Genomic DNA, 19,256 nt, shown 5'->3' on the forward strand with positions numbered 1-19,256 from the left:
TCATCCTCGGCCTTCGTAAAAAACAAACATCACATCCTCGGCCTTCATAAAAAACAAACATCACATCCTCGGCCTTCAAAAAACAAACATCCAATTCTCGGCCTCAAAAAACAAACATCCAATTCTCGGCCTCAAAAAACAAACACAACTGGCCACACATTCGACTTTTTGGCCCGCTAGGGCGATTCCTTGGCCATCTTTGTGTGGCCCCTGCCCGCCCTGCTGCTCCTCCTCAAAGTAAGGCCATTGGCTGCTGCAAGGCTGGGGGCAGGCTCCTGAGGGGCACATGTCGTGACGGCAGATGCCCTTGGGGGTCGGCCTAGCCGAGGTCTGGCCGTCGAGCGGGCGGCTGTTGAATGCTGCAGCTGTGGCTGGCCAGCATCAGTCGCTGCAGCAGCTCCTGGCAGCTCCACTGGGGGAGTGGCAGTGGCGGCTGGAGGAATGGGGGCAAGCTGGCGGATGGCAGGCGCTCGCTGGTCGCCTGAGACACTGGCACTCGCCCGGGCCAGCACTGCAGCATGCGCACCAATCTGCCGAGGGACAGACCGCTGTGCTGCTGCAGCGCGCCGGGTGCCCTGGCGATGCCTGGCTGACACAGCGAGTGTGGCAGCAGTGAGTGCCCGTGTTGCCCTGTTCAGTGACCTCATCAGAGCACCCAGTGACTGCACGGCACCACTGATCAGCTGCCCACTCGCTGCCTGAGCTGCCCCGAATGCCGCCCGGCTCGCTGCCTGATCTGCCCCGAATGCCGCCCGACTCGCTGCCTGCTCTGCCCCGAATTCCGCCAAACTGATGGCCTGTGAGGCCCCGACGTCGGTCACACTCCGAGAGAGGGACTCGATGGCCTCAGGCAACCGTGCCACTACCCCCATGAGCTCCGTGTGCCGGCGCTCCGAGTCCGCGGACAAGTCCGCGAGGCGTTCCATCTCCTCGGCGAAGACCATCTCCGGACTGGAGGCCGGACTCTCCCTCTGGGGAGAAGGCCGCCGAGCTGGCCGACCCTTCCTGCGTTGCTGGACGCCGCTAGGCCCAGCAATTGGACTCCCCTCCGACCCTTCCCCCCTCTGGGGAGAAGGCCGCTGAGCTTCCACCCCCCTCCCGCGTTTCTGCAGGCCGCAGGTCCCATGAGCTCCCCTCCCCTCCGACACTTCCGCCACGCTCCCCTCCAGGGAAGACGTGTCCCCTACATTCGCATGGGTTGCCGCGGCTGAGGGTTCCCCTGATGGGCCGCCTTCCTCTTGCTCCTTCTCCTCCTCCTCTTCTGAGGGGCTGTCACTGGCAAGTTCAGGGACCTCCTCCTCACCATCTGAAAGCAGGAAGGCACAAGAGTAGCTTTAGACTGAGTAGAGGGCATCAGCGAGGGATGCATGAGTGGTGGCATTCAGCGCATTGGTCGGACAGTGGCAAAGGATGTAGGTCTGATGCGCAAGTGGGACGAGAGAGGTCCAAAAGGTGATGTCCTTACCATTGGTGCCCAGAACAGGGTCGGCATCTCCACATGCAACGGGGCCAATCACCCGGCCACCCATGATGCGCTCCACGCGACGTTGCAGCTCGGTGGGCGGCTGGATCTGGGGTCGGCCTCCCCCGGTCGCAGTCCGGCTCTTCTTATTATTGGCCAGCTTGGCCTGCAAGAGAAAGGACGGCCTCTAAGTACAGTGTGTAGCCCTGATCTTGTGTGCACTGCCTCCCATGGTGGAATAGCCTGGCCAGTGTGTCGCCCTGATCTTGTGTGCACTGCCTCCCATGGTGGAATAGCCTGGCCAGTGTGTCGCCCTGATCTTGTGTGCACTGCCTCCCATGGTGGAATAGCCTGGCCAGTGTGTCGCCCTGATCTTGTGTGCACTGACTCCCATGGTGGAATAGCCTGGCCAGTGTGTCGCCCTGATCTTGTGTGCACTGCCTCCCATGGTGGAATATCCTGGCCAGTGTGTTAAGTGCAGAATGTGCAATTGATGTTCATGCCTGTCCCATAGCTGCTGCATGAGGGCTGGCCATTAGGGCTTTCAGGTCCCTTTGCCCATAATGTGAGGTGCACATGCAAGGATGAGGAGGACACTGGAAAGGGTACTCACCCTGACAATCCGAGTGAGGTCATTAAACTTTTTGCGGCATTGGACACCGCTCCTGGGGACCTCGCTGTTGGCTGACACCTTGCTGGCGACATGCCTCCAGGCTCTCCGGTAGACGCGGCCCGGCGCCTTCCTGCCATTGTCCGGGTACAAAATATGGCGCCTCTTCTCCACAGCACCAACCAGCACACTCAGATCAAGCTCTGAGAAGCGCTGCGCTCGTTCACGGGCCTTCTGCATGGCTTCAGGCGCTATTTGGGTCCAGCAGCAGTGTTCAGGCCTAGCTGGAGGGCTCCACTATCCAGGGCGTGGCAGCAGACCAAGTCGACCCTTCCCCCTTAAGAGCTGGCCGACGCCAGGGTGTCTGCTGTCAATCACGAGATGGCCGCACCTGCTCTGCGCCCGGCCTCGGCGCTCTCGCTCAGCACCTCCGGCTTAGCGCCTAAAGAGAGGCGTGCAGCGCCAGTTTTAGCGCTCGAGCAAACTCTTAGGGCGAAGCTAATGAATATCGGAGAAGTGGCCTCGATTTTGCGCCGGGCGCAAACTTTAGCGGCCGCCCGACTTTACCGCCCCAAAAGTGGCTACAATGAATTTCTAGGCCCATGGGCTAAAAATTTGGGTGCTTTACGCTACCCGTTACCATCAAAATTTAATGAAAAGTCAGCGGCCGCTGCTCTTTCGCCAGCTGGTGGCGGATCCCGTGGTGTCCACCATTTTCTGAGGTCCAGCAGCGATGCCAGTAAGAGCGATGGCCCTGGAAATTTAAATTAGAGAGAGGTGATGTCAGTCGACATGCAAGGCCGACTTAATGTCACCTCGGTGAACTTTGACCTTAGCGCTGTGTTCCACACTGGGTCCTAAGCTTGCCATGAAAATCCAGCGTTCAGGCAGACTCACAGAGGCACTGTCAGCGCCTCTTAAAGGGACACAGACACAGTAAGTTTGCATTTAAGCTTTTGAACTGTTTTTTTTTATTGTATTGATGTAGTGGCTTGGTGAAATACATCTTAAAAGTTTTTAAAGTGTGCAGGGAGTGCTGCTGGAGCCTTGCAAGGCCTATTTAGTAAAGGAAGGCCTCTGCGAAGACTGAAAATTCTGCAGATACTCAGCAGGTGAGGCAACATCCGTGGAGAGAGAAAAGAGTTCATGTCTCAGATCAAGATACTACCTGACCTGTTGTGTATTTCCAGCATTTTATGCTTTTATTTCAGATTTACAGCATCCATTCGTAGAGGGAAGAGGAAGATGCAGAAGAGGAGGAAGCAGAAGGAAGGATGCAATCTATCCGGGATATCCAGGATGCAATCATCTACCCGCGGTACCAGTGACCACAACACCAATTCCCCTTTCGACATTTGTTCTACACCTTACCTTCCCTCTGTTACTGACCATCACAGCATCCTCTTGGCCACAATGCTGAAATAAAAGCCACCACAAAGCAAACTTTCCAATCCAACTTTATACATCTATCCATCCAATATGACATCAAGAAATCAACTCATCACCCTTATGCATTCCCTTAGTGACTGTCTCGTTGTATGCCGTTGCCTATCCTACTGATGTCACACAGAGCTACCCCGGTGGTTGCAGCATGGCTGGTGGAAGGCTGCTGACTTTCAATGGGGGACACTGCAAATGGCCTTGCTGGTCGACCTTGAGGAGCTGGTGGCTGAGAGTGTGAAATCGAGTGATTGTGTTTCTTCTTCTTCTTCTTCTTCACTCTCCTCTCCCTCTTCTTGGTCGACCACTGGCTGGGCAGGCTGCATTTCTTAGGTGTGTGAAATGAGGAGGGCACAAGGGTGGAGTTGTGGTGAGGGGAGGGCGGGAAAGCAAGAGGTGCATGTGAGAAGGAGGATAACATATGAGGATACCAGCATCTTGTGAAGCCAGGCTGTCAATTTGGCTGGCTGCCAGGCAGGAAAAAGAAGAAAATGATGATAATGAGGTCCTGCCATTACGTTCAGCAGTACCTCTGCATCACTGGCATCGCTGGGTTCTTCAGCCATTTTCGGCCATCCCTGCACCTTCCTCCCTCCCCAAAATATTGGGGCCAATGTGCCAGTAATAAAACTCTCTGGATAAGTCATCAATACCTTGTATAGCTAGTGATTTTCAGGTATTTTGCTATTAACAAGGGAAGATTTCCTTGGTGTGCTATTTGTAACAAAATCTTTAACCCATTTATAAGAAACAGGTCAACGATTCTGCTTCATCTTGTGCACAGAGGAAATCTTTGGCCATTGTGCCATCTTGAAAGAGTGTCGCTCTTGATGGAAACAGGTGAATTTACCGTGCTTTCTGTTGATTTTACAGTCACCACAGACAGCTACGAAAGAGAAAACTCTTTGTTGCTGCTGCTGTGCCTCAGGCCCAATATCCCTAAGTGCCAAAATTGAACGGAAGGGCTACACGTCAGGTAAAACTCTGGAGCGTCTATGATGTTCTTGTCATACTGCGAGTATCACATCTATAATAACATGATATTGAAAGTCTTGCATATGCACGCACTTCCTGTTTAGTCACCGCTAATTACTTCCTTCAGTCCACACTATTTCCGTCATGCTTTCCAGTCAAATCTAAACATGAACCGGACCATATTCTTATCTGTGATTGCCTCTCCTGGCCTCTAATTTGCATCTCTAAGATAATTGAAAATCGCCACCTGCCAGAGGCTGACTGAAATTAAGCCTCTTGCCTCTCACTTCAGAATCTTCTCCATCTGGTGTACTTTTTAATATGTTTATACATTTTTATAATGTTTTTAACCTTTTTATGCCTCATTGCAATATTTGGAGGATCGATAATTCGGTGTTGTAGCTCTATGTCAGTGTTGAAAGCCAAGGATTAGTTCCCCCGGTGCAAAGGTCAGTTTGTCCCTTCAGAATTAGCCCATGATTTCAGAAGCTTTCCTCGGCAGGGGGACTGTGCCTCCAAAAGGCTATTTTAAAAAGTTGGCAGGTGTGTTCCCAGTCTCCTGCCTCATTTCCCAAATGAGAGAGTTCCTAGGCATTCCAACACAGGGGTTGCTAGAAAAGATGGCACTGTGGCCTTGCCCCGCACTCCCACTGACTGGGTGGTCCACAGGGACTTGGGGACAAGTTAAAAATGTATAAGTAGGTCTCCTTGTTTTTTTTTATTCCCCACCCCATCCCAGGATATAGAACTCCAATTGAGATCTTCTGGCTGCTGATGGAGATCAGGCAGCTAGAACATCCCAATGTCCGAGACACAACATGTAGCTGTAAACCTGAGAGGCCACAGCTAAGCCTTGTTTTCCTGCCCCTTCCACTGGCACTAGGCACCCCATGTGTTTATTTTAAAAAAAGGAAGACTTGCATTTATATAGCGCTTTTCAGGACCATCAGACTTCCCAAAGCGCTTTACAGCCAATGAAGTACTTTTTGAAGTGTAGTTACTGCTGTAATGTAGGAAACGCAGCAGCCAAATTGCACACAGCAAGCTCCCACAAACAGCACTGTGATAATGACCAGATAATCTGTTTTTTAGTGATGTTTGAGGGATAAATATTGGCCAGGACACCGGCGATAACTCCCCTGCTGTTTCTCAAAATAGTGCCATAGGATCTTTTACATCCACCTGAAAGAGCAGATGAGGCCTTGGTTTAACATCTCATCTGAAAGGCGGCACCTCCAAGAGTGCGGCACTCCCTCAGTACTGCATTGGAGTGTCAGCCTATACTTTTGTGCTCAATTCTCTGGAGTGGGACTTGAACCCACAACCTTCTGACTCAGAGGCAAAGGTGCTAACAACTGAGCCACTGGCTGACACATTTACATTGATCATATCCACTTTAGCTCCACGCCCATGGCACACAATGAGATTTTTGATGATTTGAACAATTTTGGGTCATTTATATTAAGCTGGTATTATATTAAATTGAACTCAAAAGTGATTAAATCCATAGAACATGAATTCTGCCAGTGAGAGTTACACCCAGATGAATTGTTTCCTACATACCACATCAGTTTGTAACATATACCACAGGGGAAATTTGGTCTATTGTTGGAATGGTTTTAATTGCACAGCAGTGTAGGGTGGCAGCTTCCAGGGAATCCCACACCTGCGGGGGTAATAGTCGGTTTAATTGCCAGCTCCTCTGATATGGGGAGCCAGGAAGGATCAGAGCTAACAGCTAAAAGAGTAACAGATATAGCAAATCTTACCTCAATGCAACTTAACTTCAGTCTCTCCTCGTAAATGAGGAAAATAATTTAAAAAAATTATGCCATGCTGACCCATTTATCAGGTTAACAATCATACATTTTTCTTAGACAGTCTTTTGTCCTTGCAATCTAACTGGCTACCTAATCCTAGGTCAGTTTTCTTCTTAAAGAGATGTACCTCCTCACTGCCTCATTTGGCAGAACTTATCAAAATTAACCTTAAACATGTGTTTTCCTCTTCTTTTGTTCTCTCTATCCACAGAAAATGGAGGGGGTGGCTCAGCCTCTGATGGTACCCCATCCAGAGGTTGGTTAGTAGAGCTGCCAAATAAATTGGCCAAATGCAGAACTGTGCCATCTGTTGTAAAGATACCTACTGCTAACAGGCACCATAGGGCAGACACCAGCCAATGACAGAACTTGTGATCTGTGGCCTCAAGCATGCAGTTGGGATTTTCTTTCCCTTCATTTTGTCTGTCAATTCATGATCCCTTCTCAGCTGTGACAAAACTACTAATCAACTGAGATGCTTTTGGGCCTTTCTTAAAGGTTTGCAGAATGTTTGTCTCCCCCGTCCCCCATTATGATAGTCCCCTTTAATTGTCCCCATTCCCCTAAATTTTACTTAGTAACTTTAATTTTTTTCAACTAGACTGCCACAGAGTCCAGATGGTATAAACAAAATAATATAGATTGTGGGTTTTTTCCTTCTACAGGTGAATCAATTCAAATATTTGCTGAAATTGAGAATCATTCTTCCCGCACAGTAGTGCCAATGGCTGCCATTTATAAAACACAGGTTTTCCATGCCAATGGGAAAAGAAAAATAGCTAAGGAACTTGTAACCAAATTCCAGGGAGAGCCAGTGTTAGCTGGAAAAACAGAAAGTTGGAATGGAATGGCACTGAAAATTCCAGAAGTGTCTCCCACGCTGATGAACTGCAGTATAATCGAGATGGAATACTCACTGATGGTAGGTGGCTGATTGAATTACAGTTTTGAGTGCATTCAATGCAAAGTAAGTACAGCACCACAAAGTATGTGGTAATACAAAGCCTTTAAAGTAGGAGCTTTACCATACTGTTTTTCTTGCCTTAGTTTTTTCTCACCTTGTACTTTCTTTGCTTTCACCCTCCACTGCCCCCAACCCAGCCCCAAACTAGCTCAATACAGACACTTTCCCAAAGGGAGCTGGAACATCAGGCCCAGTGGCAACAAGATATGTGAAGGCCTGGCTAGCCATAATGTTGGGTGCTTCCTCTCGGCATCTCAATCATAGTATGTCATTCTTTCAGTGGCATTGCATGAAAGAAGGGTGACCAAGAGCCAGCATAGCTGAAATGATGACACCCACCTAGGTGCCACCATAATTTCTCAAAGCCTGGCATACATACCTTACAGTGACCATGGATTACTGTCTTCTCAGGATCTTGATCAGCAACAAGGCTGATACAGGGCTTTGCCATCTGCTACGAGGACACCAACAGCTGTTGTACAGCATGGGGCTGGCTCATGCAATGTGAGTCGAATACCAAGACCCGAACTGACAGTGAAACAAAACTAAGTCTCATTCAGCTTGGTTCCAATATCTATCAATTCCTCCAGCTAAACATTGGCAAGACTGAAGCCATTATCTTTTGGTCCGCACCACAATCTCTGCTCCCCTCCCACTGATTCCAGCCCTGGCCACTGTCTGCTCGCAACCTAGACATCAGGTTAAACCCTGAGCTAGGCTCCAGACCCTGCATTCTATCCATCACAAAAAACACTGGCCTAGAAATTGAGTGGGGTTAGCGCCCAATTAGAGGCGCTAGAGGGCCTTGCGCCGGAATTATAGCCGCTTCGGAAATTGATTTGGGCCCTACCATCGGCGTTAGCCGGTAGCGCTGCGCCGGCACCGATGACGTCATCGGTGTGCGCAGCGTCCCGGTTGCCGTGGTAACGCGGCCGGACGCCGAAATTCAGTTGCGGCCGCCTCGCCCGTGGCAGCCGCAACCAACGATTTTTCAAAAGTTCCTTGCTGGACTTAGCGCCGGCGCATTAAGGTGGCGCGGCGGCCGGCCGCTTTCCCGGCGGCCGCCTGCCCGCACCTCCCTCCCTGGACTCCTCCACCAACCCCCTGCGGCACAGATGTGTGTGGGCCTCGAGCCCGGCACTTCTCCGAGGTGCCGGGCTAATTTTTCGTGCGATTCCACCGGCCAGCAGTCGGCTGCAGGCAGCTCCTCCTTAACAAAAGGAGGAGGCCTGCAGTACCCCAGCCTGCCGCACCGCATCGGGTGCCGCAGCGGGGGATTAGCGCCGCAATCCTGCATTCAGCGCCCATTGCGAGGCGCTGACACCCTCCATTAGCGCCCGCAGCCGTCTGGGCGCGGCGCAGCTGAATTTTTGGCGGGCGCAGCGGCAATTAACGCTGGCGCTAAAATTCGGGCGCTACAGCCCTGGCGGAGGCAAACTCAATTTCTAGGCCACTTACTTCCACCTCTGCAACATTACCCACCTCTGCCCCAACCTCAATCCCTTTGCCACTGAAGCCCTCAAATATGAGATTTGTCTACTCCAACCTTCTCCTTGCTGGCCTCTCATTGTCCATTCTCTTAAAAACTTCTCAAACTCCATGGCCTAGAAATTCATTAAGGCGCTGCCAGCTTTGCGGCCAGTTACCGCCTAAAGAGGGCTTCTGCGCCAAAAATGAGTTTGTCCTGATATTCAGCGCAGCGGTATTGGCGGCGGTAGCCGTTAGCGCTGCGCCGGCACCGATGACGTCATCGGCGTGCGCAGTGCCCCGGTTCCGCCCCGAAACCGGCCCGATCCCCATATTTAGTAGCGGCCGCCTCCTCCGAAGCGGCCGCAAACAGCGACCAGAAAACGGGGCCGTGCTGCAGCCTTAGTGGGGCGCTTTAAAGGGGAAGGTGCGGCCGGCCACTTTTTCGGCGGCCGCCTGCCCGCACCTCCTTCCCTGGCCTCCTCCACCCCCCCCCCCCCCCGCGGCATTGCCGGCTGCTTTCCGCGAACCTGGCACTTCTCCGTGGTGCCGGGCTCATTTGCCGGCACTCTCCAGCGGCGATCTCCCCGTTGCAGGCAGCTCCCCCTTAAGAGAAGGAGGAGGCCTGCAGTACCGTAGCCTGCCGCTCCGCAGCGGCTGGCGCAGCGGCGCCAAGAGCGCTGAAATTCAGTGTCAGCGCCCCAAGCGGAGGCGGGCACACCCTGGTATAGCGCCCGGTTCCGAATTGGGGCGCAAACACTGAATATCTGACGATCGCTAATGGCTCCCCGCCCAGCGCTAACTTTTGGACGCGAGCGAGCTGGCCGCCCCAAAGTGAATTTCTAGGCCCATCTCTTCAGCCAAGCTTCCCTTTTAATTCCTATTATCACATTCTGTTAGGGTGAATAAAATTTGGCAGCGTTTATTTGCAACACCAGTGGGTTGGTCCTCTTGGAGGACAAGACACACACAACAGTTTGTCTGGAATTTGATCCTGCCCGCCATAGAGCAGTCTGCAATGTGTAACTTGATCCAGTCTTGTCACCCAGCCCACAGAAAGTGGAACTGTAGTTAGCTTTGTGAAGATCCTCTGTTATCTAGTGTTCTGTAATTGTAATTATAGTTGTTCTTGGCTGGTTACATAAAAGACTTTGGTGGAAAAATGTGGTGACGCCCCCTTTGGGGTGCTAACGTCGCCGGGGCGCTACTTTTAGCACCCTGAAAAAGTTAGCGCCCCTGTGCCGTAAATTCAGTAGTAGCGCCCCAAGCAGGAGACGGGGCACTACTGGAAAGCGTCCCCCTCCTTGGGGCACTACCAGCAAATTTTGTGGCGCTATGTGCAACAGCGCCACGCACGGCGGCATGTAGCACCGTGTCATTGCAGTTCTCCTCCCTCGATTAAAGGGGAGAGGCCTAGCACTGTGCGCACTGGGGTCCTGCTGGACCACTGGGGAGCGGGGTGCCTGGAAAACAGCCCAGCACTCGAGGAGCAGGTGCTGGCAGTCGGCCAAAAGAAATATGGCCGCCTGGCACCTGCCCTTTAATTTGCACTGCCGCTGCTGCCAAAATGCCCCCTGAACCGGTCGGACATATCGTCCGGCAACAGATCAGGGGGCGCAATGGAAGATTGCGGCCAGGGCACAAGCGGGGAGCTGTGCACAGCGATGATGTCATCGCCTCTGGCGCAGCGCCATGGGGCGCTACCGGCTACTGCCGCCGCAAACCTCCCACTGAATTTCGCGGGAGGCGTTAGCGGCGTTGCGCTGCGCCTAGGTGCTAGGGGCTTTGCGCCCCGTTAGCGCCCCCCCCCGGGGGAGCACTAACTGGAGGCGCAAAACAATCCAATTTTTCCCCCTTTATACTCTAATTGGTGGGTTAGTTACTTCTCAGGAGTTTTATGCTTTTATTTACTTCTGGAAGCGATAAAAATTCTTTAATTCGGAATGAAGGGGCCGTGTGTGGGGTCCATGTGCGTATCCAACCTTCTGACACACTAGCAAGTTCGCACTGGGGAGAGGCAGTTCACCTGCTCCGTGTGTGAGAAGGGATTCACGAATTCATCCAATTGGAAGAAAGTGATCCACGTCTAACGGAGGGGGGAGAACGTGATCAGTCTTCACATCTGGATCACGTTCTCACACTCACTTCCCCCCACACCCCCATTTAGTCCTGGATCACATTCTTCCCCATCCCCACTGTTCTCTCCGAGCTCTAACCCCGCCCCCCCCGCCGAGTTCCTGACCTTCTCTCCCTGAGTTCCTGACCACCTTCCCCTCCACCCTGAGTGCCTGACCTTCTGCCCCTCTCCAAGCTCCACTCTCCCCTCTCCAAGCTTCTCTCTCCCATCTCCGAGCTCCCCCGCCTCTGAGCTCCTTTCTTCAATCCCCTCTCCTCTCCCCCCTCCGATCCCCGACCTTCTCCATAGGGAGCCGAGGAGCATGTGGTTGAGGCCGCGCCCTGTGGCTAGGCGCATGCGCGTTTCCAGTGAGGGTGGGATGGTGTTTAGGCTCCGCCCCTCCATGTATGCGCAGAAGACCCCATGCAAATAATCACAGTGATAAAATTTGGTGTACTCTGATATATGATGAGCCTTCACTTGAGAAGCGGCAGAATGAAATAGTTGGCAAGAAATGTTATCGGGTTCCTTGTGAAGTTGTGGGCCATGGCAGCGATGGTTTATTTGGCTACAATATGGAGCACATGTGCAAATGACTATTATACATCAGATGTTTCAGCTACATAATTGAATGTGTCAGCTGTTAGAGCCTGTCTTACTAAATGACCAGTTGGTTGTGCAAATAAGTCGTCTTGCTCTAAGTTTGGATAATCTTCTGCCACTGGTTGCCGCTGCATGTCCTCTCAATCAGGGTAGCCATTAATTTGACAGTCAGTGACAGAGATATCCCTGTTGTGGAAATGGATTCTAGGACTGGTTGGGGAGCATTGCTATGTACTATCATGGTCTCCTTGGAGAATCGTTTCCTGAAGGTTTTCTCAGCTGTAACCTGATGTAATTGCTTCCGCCTGTATACACGATGGTTCCTACTTAGTTGTCTCTGGTGCAAATGCCGCTTTTATTTTAATTTGTTGTCACGATGTGGGTGATGCTGACAAGGCCACATGTATTGCCCTTCCCTAGTTGCCCTGAGAAAACCTGTCGTGCATTCCATCTCTGATCTTTATCCTCCTCCTCCAAAACCTGCAAATAGAGTTAGATGCCCCAGAGAGCCCTAGATAGACAATCACACTGAATGACAGGCACAGATAACAGATGAGGTGCAGCTTTAAGAAGATCTGAAGAAGTTCACTTTTAAGAATAGCAAAACAGCAAAGAATCACTGATAGGAATAGAACAAAGCAGCTACTCATACAAGTAAAGAAAGGATGAGGCTACTTTCAGAAAAAGGACCCAACATGGCAACTGTGCTTCTCCTGCAACACCTATTTTATATGAGCACTAATGGGATTGTGCCTCATTTTAGTTTTTTGGGGGCAATAACAAGTATGCAAGCTTGCAGTGCCACAGGTGTCTTCAGAGCACATTATTAAACATGATACATAATGAGTACTCAGCAGGCCTTGATGCCTAATAATATGGCACACTGAACATCACATTATCAGTCCCTCAATCGGGCAGAAATTTGTCTGCCCAATCTCTGGTAATGGCGTGAACAGTGGAATAGCCCAACATTTCGGTTATGCATTCATATGTGAAGGATGGTCTCTTGGATGAGTTGCCATCAAATATGGAAACTCACTCTGGCACAGGTTACTGTGCAGGGTAAGGGAAGAAATTTAATTTGAAAAGTAAATTGTTGGCACTAATGTTTTTTTTAATTCTTAAAGGTTTGTTTGTTTTTTAGGTGTACGTAGATATCCCGGGAACAACGAATTTAACTGTTAATTTACCCATAGTTATTGGTACAATTCCCTTGCATCCCTTCAGCAGCCAGGCTACCAACTTTAGCCCCCAGTATGGCATGAACTACAACAATTTAAACCACGCTCTCCCAGAAGGACCTGAAGGTAAGGACAAGATTTGACAAGAAGTATAAGGATATGTGCGTGACCAGAGCAGGGGTCAGAAAAATCACAGAAGCAGAACCTGATCCGCTGTAGCCTGTTTTTTTTGGGAGACAGGCTACGCTGGAAAAGCAGTAGGCTGCTACCGACGGTTAACAAGAGCATCATTAATAATTCAAAAATTATTTAAATTTAACCGGCCTATGACTTCCCAATGTTTGCTTGAGAAATGTGCAGCCAGCATTCTGGGCCTTAAAAATATGATTGCAACAGAAGCCCTTTCCTGCCTTTTGAATGTTTTTCTTAAAGCTGTGGCAGGCTGGCTCAAGATTGTTTCATTTCCATGTTTACATAGAAATATAGAAGATATGAGCAGGAGTAGGCCATTCGGCCCCGCGAGCCTGTTCCGTCATTTAATGAGATCATGGCTGATCATCCAAATTCAGTACCCTGTCCCTGCTTTCTCCCCATATCCCTTGATCCCTTTAGCCTTAAGAAATATATCTAACTCCTTCTTGAATACATTTAATGAATGTCTAGTCCTGTTAGAATTTTATAAGTTTCAATGAGATCCCCTCTCATTCTGCAGCGGGTAGTCAAAACTGCCCAACGCATTACCGGCACCCGGCTACCGACCATAGAGCACATATACCAGAAACGCTGTTTACGGAGGTCACGGTCCATCATCAAAGACCCTACCCACCCCAGCCACAGTCTGTTCGCCCTCCTGCCATCTGGGAGACGCTACAGATGCATTCGCACCCATACGACCAGATTTAGGAACAGCTTCTTTCCCAGGGCTGTCATCCTACTGAACTCCACAAATAAACTCTAAAGCCTGCACATCTGCCAATGCACTTTATTATGGTTATGTTTATGTTAATGTATTACAAGCCAAATGTATGTTGAATGTTTAAATGTCTTAATCTAAATGTACACTCTCGGGAGCCGCAAGCCTACATTTCGTTGTACTGCACTTGTGCACTAACAATGACAATAAAAGTTGATTTGATTTGATTTGATTTTAAACTCTAGCGAATACAAGCCCAATCGACCCAATCTCTCCTCATACGTCATTCCTGCCATCCCAGGTATCAGTCTGGTGAATCTTCGCTGCACTCCCTCCATGGCAAGAACATCCTTCCTCAGATAAGGCGACCAAAACTGCACACGATACTCAAGGTGTGGTCTCACCAAGGGCCAGTACAACTGCAGCAAGACATCCTTGCTCCTGTACTCAAATCCTCTCACTATGAAGGCCACTATACCATTCACCTTCTTAACCGCCTGCTGCACCTGCATGCTTACCTTCAGCGACTGGTGCACAAGAACACCCAGGTCTCGTTGCACTTCCCCTTTTCCCAATCTATTACCGTTCAGATAATAATCTGCCTTCCTGTTTTTGCCACCAAAGTGGATAACCTCACATTTATCCACATTATACTGCATCTGCCATGCATCTGCCCAATCACCCAACCTGTCTAAATCATGCTGGAGTTTCTCTGTATCCTCCTCACAGCACACACGCCCACCCAGCTTTGTGTCGTCTGCAAACTTGGAGATATTACATCTAGTTCCCTCGTCTAGATCATTAATATATATTGTGAATAACGGGTCCTAGCACCGATCCCTGCGATACCCCACTAATCACTGCCTGCCACTCGGAGAAAGACCCGTTTATTCCAACTCTTTGCTTCCTGTCTGCCAACCAGTTCTCTATCCAAGTCAGTACCTTACCCCCAATACCATGTGCTTTAACTTTGCATGCTAATCTCTTATGTGGAACCTTATCGAAAGCCTTCTGAAAATCTAAATACACCACATCCACTGGTTCTCCCTTATCTATTCTACCAGTTACATCCTCAAAAAATTCCAGTAGATTAGTCAAGCATGATTTACCTTTTGTAAATCCATGTTGACTTTGTCCGATCCTGTCACTGTTTTCCAAGTGCTCTGTTATTACAACTTTTATAATGGACTCTAGCATTTTCCCCACTACCGATGTCAGGCTTACCGGTCTATAATTCCCCGTTTTCTCTCTACCACCTTTTTGAATAGTGGGGTTACATTAGCTACCCTCCAATCCATGGGAACTGTGCCAGAGTTTATAGAATTTTAGGTTCCTTTTTCAGTATTTTCTTTATTGCATTTATGATTTTGTTTTTGATTTGTTCTCTTTGCCTTTATGTTTACTTTTTTGCTTTGGTTGTTTTCAAATCATTGCATTTCAGGGAACTTAAAAGTAGCTTTAGCAATGTTAAAATGGACATTCCACATGGAATTACTTTTGTCCTCAGGGAGATGAGAAGGAGTTGCAGAGAAATGATTAGAGAAAGGCCCACCTCCTGTATTTAGGGTGGCTTGCACAGACCTTCCGTTAGTAAAATATGTAGGTCCATAGACTGTTTGATTACTTGGGCATGTCCGAGGAGATGTACCTTTGTTGCCTCTGCTACACCAGGGAGACTTTTCTCCAGGATGAATTGTGTCCTCAGTGTGCCATCTTGTAAAAGTAGAAAAGTAGTCTTGAGATGCTCGAAGTTAAAAGAGCAAGATCACAGTGACAGACATGCCCCACCTGCAGGCCAGACTGGGTGTAAGTAAATGTCTGTATGCCATGCATCTAGACTGTATTACAGTGACTTCAGGTGTGACACCTTGGAAGGCTTTCAATTGTATGTTGCATCTTGAATGCCATGGAGGATAAAATAATTGTCCAGGATTTGCTAATTGCAATTCAGTGACTTCTAGATGCCTCTACAGGTTGGATAACCCACCAACACTCACTGCCTAGGCTTGCTTATAAAGAATATGCACTTGGCACAAGGCATGAGCTATAGAATTCTAGCTCAGCAAGAGTCACGAGGGGGTAAAAAACAGAAAACAAAATGGTAAGTCAGTGAATCATAAGACCACGGGGGAGAAATTCATTATCGCCCCGTTGGGGCGGTAACCTTTGAAAGCTGGGAAATTTAGCGCCAGGCGCTAATGATTCCCAGCTCTCATGAAATTGGTTTAGCGCTCCAGGAAGGAAGTGGAGCGCTAAATCAAGCACTCCACTCCCTTCCTGGAGCGCTAAAGGACGCAGGTGGGGTGGTAGTTGTGCAATGCTGCCGCGTTCCGAGGCTCCTTCCCTCTCTTAAAGGGAAGGGCCATCGCTGCAGGCTCTGCATTTGGACCAGTTAGCTGCGATCCGGCTCGATCAGCCCCATGCACTCCAGGAGAATTGAAAAAATTGCGAAATTTTGCTACTTACCTCGGCAACCTCCCCTTTATCTTCCACCCCCGAAGCGCTCGCACTCCCGAGTGACGCCACCTGCAGCTGTCGGTGTTTTCGCCCGGCGATGCTACGGGGGCGCGACCGAAGTTCGGGTCCGGGGTGCAATGACGTCACAATCTTCGGGCACAGGAGATCATGGCGCAGAGTTTTACCGTCGCCGCAAACCTCCTGGCCAAGTTAGCGGGAGTCGTTCATCTCACCGCGCCCGGGCGGTAAGTCATTATCGTACCCCGGGAGCGCTAACGGGAAGCGCTAACCCACTGAATTTCTCCCCCCTTTTCTACTTGAGAACCGTTAACAGAACCATTTAGCCCTAGGTCCTTTATCAATGAAAAAGACATTTACTCAGCTTTACAGTTTCAGCTGAGGAAAGGAGGTGCTTGATTCAAGAACATCAGGGAATTTAAGCATGTTATTGTCAACAAGGCTTGGTAGCCATTAAATTGGTGCAGCTGGGCAGATCGCCTGGTCAATTGACTTACACCTTTTATGTTGAAATTTGGTGTTTGATGGCTGGCGCCATCACCAATAAGACAGTAAACAAGTGCCCCCTTTTAATGGGGCACAATCAATAAACCACAAATTAAACCAAATTTAAATGAAACTTTAATCAAACCACAATTTTGTTTCTGGGGTGATGAAGCACTCCAGTCCCTCCGGTGCCCACCGGTCGCAGAAGGCCTCAAGCGTACTGGCGGACACCGCGTGCTCCATCTCCAGGGACACCCGGGCGTGAACATAACCACAGAAGAGAGGCAGGCAGTCAGGCCGAACGACCTTTTGACCGGCCGCTTCCTGGACCTGTCACCGGCCACCTTGGCCAGGCCCAGGAGCAGTCCAACAAAAAGGTCCTCCGATCTGCCCGCTCCCCTCCGCACTGGGTGGCCCGAGGATCAGGAGCATGGGACTGAAGTGCAACCAATAATTGAGGAGCAGCCCCTTCAAAAATTGGAGGAGGGGCTGCAACCTCTCACACTCTGTGTATACATGAACATGGACTCCTCCAGGCCGCAGAAATTGTAGACAACCTGGGAGTCCGTGAACCTACTTAAAAATTTGTTGCACGGGACTGCCCCTGTGCAACACCCCCCATGCCAAGTCCCCAATAGAAAAGGGGAAGGACCCCGCCTCCTCTGGATGGCAAGATGGCAGACAAGGAAGACAAAGTGGAGAGTGTGCAAGAGCAGCCTGTACAGGAAACCCCTCCGTGCAGAGTGGAAAGGCACGGAAGGGATCTCCGAGAGGGCTCAAGCTGTGATGTGCCAGCTCCCGAGGGTGGTTTCGGGGCCTGGTGCTGATGAGAAATTCCATCCAAACGGGGGTCAGCTCGGACGGGATCGCTCCACATGCTTGAGCCTGCTCGACACACCTAGCGGAGTCAGGGCCAAGGGCCTCTTTTAGAATCACGATGGCTTTGGCCGCGGACCAGATGCTGTGCTCAATTGACTTACAAGCAGGTACCACCTTACTGACCTCACTGTTCACATGAATGATAACCGATGCTTTAAAGTTACCTAACAATCAGAGGTACACTGATGTTTTAGTCTAGCTCAAATAAGAAAAATGCTTTTTGAATCTATGCAGATACTAAAACTGTAATTCTTTCCTTTTCAGGGAAATCTGGCTTTCTATTCACCAACCAGAATCTGGGCTTCCAGACATAGGGAATGAAAAGCTTTAAGAGGAATGATGGATTGAAGTTCACATTTGACCTCTGGGTGTGGGGGGGGCGGAGACATCAAGGATAGAACAGGATACAACAGTGTGATAACCAATAACCATTTTATTATGTTACTTATACACACTCAAGAATAAGATCATTGTTCATTTGATCGCCATAAACAGAATAACCTACAACATATTTGCTTGATTAGCAGCTCAGCTGTTGCATAGAAACAATTTTGTCTTGCTTTGTAATGTGCAGTTTCCATTCTCTAGGGTATACCTTCAGCGAGTGTTCTCCACAGTAGTTTTCCTTCCATCATTAGTTGGTGCCTTATACATATGTACACACCCATAATGTTATATCATTAGTTGACGCCTTACACATATGTACACATCTGTATTGTCATAATATGTGTAAGAGTCACTAAGTTTGTGGAGTTTTTTTTTAACTGATTTTTGCCAAAAATGTCTGGATATTTTCCTCATCTCAAATCAATAAAAAAGCTGATTTCCTTCTAAATTTAAAAATAAAAACTTGAAATTTTCCTGTTTTCTTCCTGAAAATCAGGTGCAGTGATGGAGCAAGCATCACGTTGATGATGTCCGCATGTATATTCTGTGCTGTATATGCTGTGCTGATGTCTCAAATGTGAAGCACACGCATCTCAGATTTTCAGCAGAAACAAGGTGGCAGATTTGGAATTTTTTTTAAGGGCATCTGGATTTAAGTTTCATGGAACAGCATGTGTTCTTTAAGTGCTTCTGTTAAATAACTGAGTTTTTGTTTTCTTTACATTTATTCGTGCAATTACAACTCCATGACTGGGAAATTCCTCAAAGCCATTCCCACTCCGCCAGTACTATTTTACCAGAAGTGCAGCACAAAACCCCATTAAAGCACGTAAACGGGGTTTCCATCATACATCCGGTGATGGAACGCCGACAGACGGAGCAGTTCAGTCAATTTCTCACTGCAGGTTTTTATTTATTTTATGATCTGTGCCACTGCTCAGTATTCTATTCACCTGATTCTATTTTCCAGTATCTTCATATGTTTCTGTTCTACACATATGGTATTCCTGAAGTTCCACAGCATTTCTGATCTATTAGATTGCAGATCTTACATATTTTCTTCTTATATTTTTATTTAGTATGGAAAGTGTTGTAATGAAAAATGTGGTATACTTAAGTAACTATTAAGATTTTTTACAAACAGGATATAATCTTTAAGCCCATCAAGTCTGTCCCTTTTCCAAAGATCAGTCCCACTTACTGTGTCTCTCAATACCTTTGTTCTCTGAAACCCATATTAGGGTGTATTTTTGTCTTCACCACATGCGCGCTAATCCGTGTTCCCTGTAAACTGCACCTGTTTATTTCAGTGCGCGGCCCCTTTAAATTTCTGCACATGCACGGTATTTACAATGTAAAAGCTGGTGAGCGGCCTGCGCGGGGCCTTTCCCATTCGCGCAGCTTAGAGGGAACATTGGCGCGAGTCTGGTGGAGCTGACAGCCCGTTATATAATCCTCCGGATTTTCATTCCACTGCT

At 49.0% G+C, this 19,256-nt stretch overlaps 1 protein-coding gene across 2 annotated transcripts in view; it reads left to right on the forward strand.

Moving 5' to 3' along the window:
- LOC147124536 (arrestin domain-containing protein 3-like) overlaps positions 1-18,240 on the forward strand; it is a 59,494-nt gene extending 41,254 nt beyond the window's left edge. The window contains exons 3-6 of one of the 2 annotated variants that reach the window (XM_085988976.1): positions 3,284-3,390; positions 6,973-7,229; positions 12,602-12,764; positions 17,656-18,240. In XM_085988976.1, the coding sequence (XP_085845102.1) occupies positions 3,284-3,390; positions 6,973-7,229; positions 12,602-12,764; positions 17,656-17,705 (577 nt within the window). In that variant the 3' untranslated portion in view covers positions 17,706-18,240. Of the gene's footprint in view, positions 1-3,283; positions 3,391-4,385; positions 4,489-6,972; positions 7,230-12,601; positions 12,765-17,655 lie in introns of both variants that reach the window. The other variant, XM_085988966.1, reaches the window with a different exon arrangement.
- The last annotated feature ends 1,016 nt before the right edge of the window (positions 18,241-19,256 follow it).

This window comes from Somniosus microcephalus, chromosome 1 (assembly GCF_052327205.1).
Source record: "Somniosus microcephalus isolate GS21.2 chromosome 1, FLI_Smic_1.0, whole genome shotgun sequence".
NCBI classification, from domain to species: domain Eukaryota; kingdom Metazoa; phylum Chordata; class Chondrichthyes; order Squaliformes; family Somniosidae; genus Somniosus; species Somniosus microcephalus.